Source organism: Cryptosporidium hominis, assembly GCF_000006425.1.
Source record: "Cryptosporidium hominis TU502 chromosome 8 CHRO018105, whole genome shotgun sequence".
Classification (NCBI taxonomy): domain Eukaryota; phylum Apicomplexa; class Conoidasida; order Eucoccidiorida; family Cryptosporidiidae; genus Cryptosporidium; species Cryptosporidium hominis.
Genome location: NW_667164.1, coordinates 1 through 9179, shown reverse-complemented (window position 1 = coordinate 9179; position 9179 = coordinate 1). Strand labels below are relative to the sequence as shown.

Here is a 9179-nt window from a genome sequence, read left to right as displayed (position 1 = left end):
ATAAATTATTANTTAANAAAAAAAAAATTNTTTAAAANAANAATACCAANTANTAAATATTACACTNNNATTTAATTNCCAAAATATCAATTCAATACCAATATCAATAAAGAATCTGGTATCACTCTTGAAACTCAAGAAAAAGTACTAGAGGAGGAAGATTGCGATTCTTCTGGTAAGAATCAAAGGAAGAAAAGACGATTTGATACTATGGAGTCATATTTTCAAGAACATTTATCAAAGTTGATCAAGTATTTATCAGAAGTTGAAGATTATAATGAAGAAAATATATTAATGGATAATAATCAATCTTCTAATTTGAATAATAGTGATAATCTTGTTAATAACAATAATAATAGTAATATTGATCAAGGAAGAGTCTTATTAAGCATTGACAATCCAATTAATATATTAAAATACAGATTAAGTTATTATAATAGAAAGTTCAATGCTCAAATTAATTATATTGATGAAAATGTTCAACATGAAGAAATAGAAATATGTGAAAGAAAAGAATACAATGAAGCTAAATCTAAGTTAAATGAAATCTCTGATCAAGTATGTATACATTATTTAAGAGGATTATCATGGGTACTTGGTTATTATTATCATGGAGTACCTAGTTGGGATTGGTATTATCCTTATCATTATGCTCCTTATGTAATGGATATTGTCGAATTATTAAGTGATGTTAAAAATGAAAACAAAATTAAAGAGTCTCTAATTGGTGAATTTAATCTTGGAAAACCATTTACTCAATTTGAACAATTAATGTCAGTATTACCTCCAAAATCTGGAAAAATATGTTTACCTAAAGAGTTTTATAATATGATGATCGATAAAAATAATCCTTTAAGTGAATTTTATCCAAGTAAATTTAAACAAGATCCTAATGGTAATAAACAAAGATGGAAATGGGTTGCTTTACTTCCATTTATTGATCAGAAAGTATTATTAGAAACTGTTATACCATTAGAAAATGAAATGGATGTTTTATCTAAATATAGAAATAAACTTGGATGTGATATTTTATATTCATTCAAATTCTCTCCATTAAAGAATATTATTATTGAAAATCAACAAAAAAAAGAAAAAGAACATTCACATTCTGATTCTAATTCTAATTCTAATAATCAATTTAATATTATAAAAATAATAGATATGCCTATTTTTGGATATTTCCAAAATTATTATAATAATTCAGATCTAAAAATTCATCATGATCAAAAAAATGAAGATCTTATTAATTTTGAACAGGTAACGGTACCAATTATTGAAACATGTGAAAATATACAACAAGGTAAAGAAATTATTACAAGAATGTTGAATGATGATAAAAATAAAAGAAATTGGAAAAGTATATTAGAAAGTTCATTTAATTATAAAATAAATCATCCAAATTATATTATTGGATATTTTAAACTTGAAAAAATGGAAAAAAATGTTATATGGAAAGATCCAACTAATGAGAATTTTCAAATGTTTAAAGTTGGTTTTGGTTCAAAAATGTTGCCAAATACTCGTCCATTTTCTAATTCTATTTCAGAATTTGATTTAAATAATCAAGAAAGAAAGTATAAAGGATTTAAAGCAAATCAAAGTCAGAAGATTCTTTTCAAATTATTTAATTATTGGAATCTTAATATTGATTTTAAACAATCATCATTCTTTCAAGGAAATCAAAGTAACCACAATAATAATAATAATAATAAAAGATTTATGGATCAATTCAATGATCATCATTATTCTTCTACTTCTTTATCTTCCCATCACTCTAATTATTACCTCCAACAAGGATATGATACTAACAACTATCATAGTAACATCTTTTCATCTTCATCAAAGCGAGCCTTTATTGTTCCTCCAACTACAACTTCAGCTTCAATTTCTGCTCATCCATACAGCCGTTTCAATACCCCAAATCACCCATCAGGGAATCATCTATATGATCATGAGTACTTTTCGAGGAATAAGGACAGAATCTTTGGCAGCCGAAATGGAGAAGGGAGAGGTGGATTTGGAGGAGGAGGAAGGGATGGATTTGGAGGAGGGAGAGATGGATTCGGAGGAGGGAGAGGAGGAAGAGGTGGATTCGGAGGAGATGGACTTACAGGAGGAAGGGGAAGGACAGGAGACTACAGAGGAGATCCAGGCCACCATCAATATTATAATAGTAATGGTGGCAATGACAACAGTAACAACTACAATAATTATAATTCAAACAGATATCCTCCCCCTCCTTCACTTCCATACTCATCAACATCATGTGATGGTGAACGCTCACAAAATCATAATATACAATCCGGTATGAGAGTCACACCACGTCCTAATTGTTATGACTATTATAATCGGGATCCTAAATCTCACCATTTTTCCCATAATTATTCAAAAAATGAAGAAAAAAAGAACATATAAACACAAAAACTCTTAAACACTACAACAAATTTTGTATTAGGGAAATTTTAATCCAAAATAATTCTTCAATCAAATTTATTATTAACAAACAGTTATTCCAATTCTTATACCTTATCTCCATACTTTTTCTAATATTAAAATAGAAAATATATAGAAAAAGAAAAACAAAAGAAGAATTCATAAATCAACTTTGGAAATAAAATCTGCCAAATCATTATATTCTCTCTTAATATAATTATTCCCAAAACTGTAAATAAGTATTTTGATAATATTATCCCCATCATCCAAATCTTTGGATTCCTTAATCCCAATGATGGAAGCTTAAGCATAATTGATAAAGAAAGTAAATGTGATGTCAAAAAATATATTACCAATAATTGAGATATTATCAAATGAAAACCATCCAATCCTATCAATCCAACATATTCTGGTATCGTTTCCAACTTTAATTTATTACCTAAATTAAAAAAATTATTCAATGATAATAAATATAATAATATAATATTTTCGATACCTTTAATAGGTACCGAAATTAATCTATTATTATTATTATTATTACTTTCTTTTGAATTATAACTTTTTCCGTCCAATCTTAAATTCTCTATTGAAATTAATTGTATTATACTAGAAATTGAATATGGTATTATTAATTCATTCTTTAATAAAAATATTAAAATTAAATGATGATTAAGCCATTGATTGATTATTAATCTATAATCTACAATATTCTTTGTTTCTATTGCACTTTTATCCAATTCTTTAGATAATTTTAATCGATATCTTTTTATAAATAAATTATATATAGTCTTTGTTAATTGTATTAAAGCCAAAATACGTACAATACTATTATTGTTAATCCAATTAAACCAAACATATACTGGTGCAATACTCATAATTAATATATTCCATCTATTTAATATATTCTTATAAATTATTAATAATAAAAATAAATAAAATATTAATATTAATAATATAGTAATTTTAGATTTTAATAATAACTGAATATTAAAAAATCCAAAATTTAGAATTTGTTGAATTTCATAATCAAATATAAATGTAAAACGTATCAATATTAATTGTATAAATGGTAATAACATTTGTCTTAAATTATTTTTTGATCCAGAAAATAATAATATAATCTGATAAGATATTAATAAAAATCTCACAACTTTCCCTTCATTTTTTGCAAATGATGCTGAATAACTAGAAAAATGTATTAAACATAATAAAGTCATTATACACCAATAAAAATTCCATCTCAATTCTTTATTATTCAAACTCAATTTAAATATATTACAATAAAATGAATGTATCTCATACCGGTATCTTATCAATATGTGCATCATAATAAGCGTGATAATCGTAAATGTAAAAAAATTACAATAATACATAAAATCTTCGGTAACAATTAAATTTTGAGAAAGTAGATATATTCCAATTAGATTAAAAATGGATGATATTAAAATAATAATTAAATAAATAGTAAATAATTGACCAGATTTTAATTGAATCGTATTATATATAGATAATTGTTGTTTTAATGATGCTTCATTAGATTCTGAAGATGAAGATAAAGATAAGAATCCTTTTTTTTGATTAAACATGAATCTTGACATACTTAAATTAAAGCTTGGAATAATAATAACTGATACAAATACAAATAATGAAAAAATGATTAGAAATCCTTGAATAATTGATACCCAATCAAACTTGGATTTGTCTTTAAATAGCTTATTTTGAATAAGCAAAGCAAATTCATATGATAGTTGATAATGTTTCTTACATATACTGATCAAAGTTTCATAATTATTTTTTTGATTACTTTCAGGGTTATTTTGAATCCTTAATAATTCAGCATTTTTAACTAATTGATAACTTTTATAGAATTCATAATACTTGGATTTAATATGACCGTCCCGTAATCTGATTTGACTTCCTAAGCTATTTAGGAGTCTGTTAAAGATTTGAAAAGCATTATTATGCATCACTTTCGCGTAATTAATTTCTTGTAAAAATTGTTGATGATGATCTTGATCATGATGATCATCATGTTCGGTACCGCTTTTTAGATGGATCTTAAAATCTTCTCTAAATATACCTAAATTATTTTCTGGTATTGGAATTCCTAATGATGAGGATATAATTGGAATAGTATCAATTTGATTAAGAACTTTAATGTTTTTAATTCTTTCATTTAAAGATACTTGCTCGGAAATTTTATTGTTTACTGGCAAATCCCATTCTGGTATTTTTTCCATAGAAGTAATAAAAGGAATTGTAGAGAATGCAAAAAAGCCCGCGTTTGTTTCGGTAATGCAGGAGCCTCCGTGGCCGCCATTTTCATTCTGACCGTGATCTCCGAATAATAAAAATAAGATTTTTTCAGATTTATTATTTTTTTTAATAAAATTTTGGATTTGTTGAGTAAATTCTTTAGGAGTGAGACGATCATTTTTATTGTTAATTTTGAGAAGTAGTTGTAAAGTTTTGACAGCTGTTTGATCCATTTGGGAGAGTTTATTCTTCATGTCATCGTTATAAACACCAGAATAATGCCCAATATGATCAACTCCAATAAAATGATTTACCATAAACTTCCAATCATTGTATTTTTCATAATGATTATTTGTGTGATTTAAGAAAAAATTAATTTTATCTTCAACAAATTTATCCAAATTATCAAAATCTCTGATATCTAATGATTCAAATTTGTGATTATAATGAATTAATTCATTATATAATAGATCCCATGTATCATCTCCAATGACTACAGATTTTTTATTTTTTAAGAATAGATTTTTTAAAATAGTTGGAGTTTCTGCGTTATTTTTAGGTCTTAATGCAGAAATAAGATCAAATACTCCAGGATTTTCTCCTGACATAAGAGATTTGACTCTAAAGGTTGTTAAGGTTGGGAAATCTGCTTTGAAATTAAAGAAACGAATATGATTTTTTAATTCATCATTTCTCATCAATTCGTTTAAATACTTAAATTTATTATGAATTTGATTATTAGGATTTTTAGTTTCAATATTTAAATAATCAATTCTTAAGGCATCAATAATAAAGTAAACTACTTTATCATATATAGGTTCAATTTCAAAATACTCAATTTCCGATAATTTGAAATCTTGATTAAGCGAACCATTTCGTTCTAAATTAGTTTTTTCACCATTAAATCCAAAAAAAAATAATACTGTTCCAAGTAGGAGTACTGTTAAATAAGTCACAATTAGAATTTGCTTAAACATTTTGACTTTCGAAACTCCAGAGATTCAATTTCCTTTTTCTCATGCTATTTTGAATTTGTAGATACTTAAGATTCTCTAATAATAAAGCATCCAAAACTACTAAAATTTGCTTTAAAAAGGAAAAAACAAAACAAGAAAGCAATTCCTTAGCTCTATTTTCTGTAAAAAGCTGAAATGGAGTGTTTCTTTATTTCAAAAATACATCTACGTATTTACATAAATGTATTGAGTATATATATATATATATATATATATATATATATTTATGTACATATATTTATATATATACATATATGTATATGTAATTAATTAATTAATTAATTATGTATTACTACATATAATCATTCAGTTAGTATGTATTTGTATTACATGCGAATTTATATACTAATATTAATATCCTTAATCAGATAAGTTTCAGATATTATTAATAAAAATTCCTTACTTTTCCCTAAATCTCTTAATTTTGACCTTTCAATTCTACCTCCTCCAAACTATATTATTTGTATTTCCTCTTATAATGTTAAACTTCCTTTCCTTTTCCTCTTTCTCCAACCTTTTTTTTATATATATCGAAAAATCTCCAATTTACCCCTCAGCTCACTAATTATCAATCCCTTCATCAAGAAGGCGGCACATCAATGTGGACGGGCGCGCACATTTGAAGTGCATGCAGATAGAAATAAAGGTGACGGTAAACAAGGCATGCAAAAGAGCAGATAAGGAAAAAAAAATAGAGCGGATTTTTTTAAAGAGAAAAAAAAGTGAATATTATATTATAAATAAATATATTTAGAATTTTACGGAGGGAAGTGTATTAAAGAAAGGGTAATGTGATGCAATTCAATTATGATGATCTGTATAATAAAAAAATAGATGGTTTTGTTGAGTTTGAGTCAGAATTAGCGAAATTAAGGAAAGAAACAAGTTTGTTATACAAGAATGAATATGTGAAGGATTTTTTAGAGAATTATCATTTGGAGATAAATGAAGCAAAGGAAAATAGTAAAGGGCGATGGAACAATAAAGGTGAGAATCTTCAAACGAGAAGAAATTTTAAGTCAACAAAAAACGATATAAATGTTGGCACATATCAGCCATACAGTTATGAAGTTGAGTACAAGACCGAGCATGAAAGTGATGATTATTCCACGAGGAAGAATGTAAAAAGTTTGAAGGAAAGAAAAAAGGAGAAAACTGGAAAAAAAAAAGGGAAGAAGAATTTGGTTGATGGAGGAATGATTAATAATAATAATAATAATAATAATAATGGATTTGCTGTATTTTCAAGAAAATATGGTACTGAAGATGTTATAAATGGAAAAGGGTATTTAACAATGGATTTGAGTGAGATAAAAGGAGATATTGTAAAGTCACCAAAAAAAAAAACATCTCAGATTCATGGGGAATCTAAAACTAATAAGAAGAAAGGGAATTTAAGCTCAGCTAGCAAGAATCTTAAGAAGAATGATTTGAAAGACTCAAAAAAGCAAACAATTCTATATCATAATAAAAAGCTCTCTAATCCAGATTCCAAGTTAGAGGTAATTTCTCAATCATATTCAATATTCTCTTCTTCTTCATCTTCTTCCTCGGAAGAATCAGAAAATGAATATAGAGATCAAATAAAAAAGTACAAGAAACGTCACTATTCTAAGGGAGATGAAAAAATCAAGTATTACTTGGATCAATCTTCTTCATTGGAAGATGACAATGAAGGTGGAGACGAAGATGAGGGTATTCAGAAGGAGTTTGAAGACCAAACAAATGGTCTAGCTGTGAGTAATAGCTTCTTATCTAGATTGCCAAATAATAGTCAGGCTCAAGCATTGTTGGCATCCCAACAGTATGAGCAAAACGAAAGAGACCTTTTAATGAAGAGAATTCAGTCTTTAGAAGTAATTGAATCTTCTCAAAAAATGTTAATTTTGGAAACTCAAAATAAAGAGCAACAGTATAGAATCAGAAGTGAAGAATTACAGAAACAGGTTGAGTACAAAGATACGAAGCTTTTATTGTTGAATCAAGATTATGAAATCTTAAAAAAGGATTTTGCACTACTTAAAGATGAAAAGGAAATGTTAAAGAATAAGTATACGGAAATGGAAGCTCATTGGAATCAAGAGTATGGAAATTTATACAAATATAAAGTAGATTATGAGATCTTGAGTAAACAAAATGAAACTTTAATGATTGAGAAAAATTCCTTTATTAATTTGATTGAGGAAGATAAAGAAAGATATAGAAAAATGGAACTAAATAATACTAGTTTAATGTTGAATGTTGACAATTTAGAGAAAAGAAATCATGAAATTGTTGAAAGATGTTCAAAGTTACAAGAAGATCATGATTCTTTATCTAGAGAATATAATAAACTTTATCAGAAATATACTGCTCTACTTTCAGAGTATACTGCATCTAAAAAGAATGAAGAAAATTTAAATGCATCTTTGGTAGAGCTACAGGATATTAACAAGAAGCTTGATATTGAAGGAAGAGATATGAAAGAAAAATATAAGACTTTATCAGCTACAGAGAGAGTTTTAGAGCAGCTTCAAGAATCTAATGCTGAATTAATTGGTGAGATTTCTGCATTAAAAGAAGAAAGAGATATATTATCAGCGGACTATAAGATATTAGAAAAGAAGTATAAAACTTCAGAAGAGTCTATGCATGAAATAAAAAATCAGTTATTAGATTTTACTCTGGAAAATCAAAAATTCAAAAAGCTAATTAAGCAAACAATTATCCCCTTAATACCTAATGCTGAATATAATTCTACTATTGGACATATACTAATGGTAATGAATGCTAAAGAAAATTCCAGGATGAGTACTAAAGTATTAGAAGAGGAATATTTAAATAATATTAATAATAATGGTAAAGGTAAAAATAAGGATGAATTACAATTAGAGGTTTCAAAAGTTTGGAAAGGTATTGAAAGTCCATTTTCTCCAAAAAAAATCTCTTATATGATGAATGGATTATCTATAGATCATCAAAGTAGTACTATGTCGAGATTATTATCTCCAAAATCTGTCTCTAAGACTACAAATCTTGAGAAAAAGTCCTTAAATTCTCCTTCAAATTCATCATCTCCAAAGAGTTTAAAAAATAAATTTAATAATATGAATAAAAATGGTCAATCTCCAAAGTCTGTTAAATATAATTCCAATTTGAATAAATTTGAAAAGTTATCACCAAAAGGTCATCAACTTAATAAGGATGAATTAACTACTAAATCAATGCCAATTCTTGATGGGGGAGGTCATATAAATGAGAAAGTTGTTGTTCCTAAATTATTTAATTCAACTCCTGATTTATATCATGCCGATAAGAATGAAAATGGAAAGACTTTAAATCAAAATCAAGAAGAAAAGAATCATGATAGTTTTAAAAAAGGAGTGCAAATAGTAACTCCAAGACCTTTAGTGATTGATGATGATGACCATTCAATACCAGTAATATTACCAAAAAGACTTGAAGGAAAGATTAAAGATGTATTAGAAAATGAAG

At 26.3% G+C, this 9179-nt stretch overlaps 3 protein-coding genes across 3 annotated transcripts; 2 read left to right on the top strand and 1 right to left on the bottom strand.

Annotated features, from left to right (window-relative positions):
* Positions 1 to 210: 210 nt before the first annotated feature.
* Chro.80265 (pacman protein) lies at positions 211 to 2415 on the top strand. Its single annotated transcript, XM_660957.1, has 1 exon — positions 211 to 2415. The coding sequence occupies one exon, from the start codon at positions 211 to 213 to the stop codon at positions 2413 to 2415; it is 2205 nt and encodes a 734-aa protein (XP_666049.1).
* A 134-nt stretch (positions 2416 to 2549) lies between these two features.
* Positions 2550 to 5666, bottom strand: Chro.80266 (CG12263 gene product-related). Its single annotated transcript, XM_660956.1, has 1 exon — positions 2550 to 5666. The coding sequence occupies one exon, from the start codon at positions 5664 to 5666 to the stop codon at positions 2550 to 2552; it is 3117 nt and encodes a 1038-aa protein (XP_666048.1).
* An 833-nt stretch (positions 5667 to 6499) lies between these two features.
* Positions 6500 to 9179, top strand: Chro.80267 (hypothetical protein; the record flags this gene model as incomplete). The annotated part of the gene is made up of 1 exon (XM_660955.1): positions 6500 to 9179. A coding segment is annotated over one exon (2680 nt), but the record flags the coding sequence as incomplete, so codon positions are not given.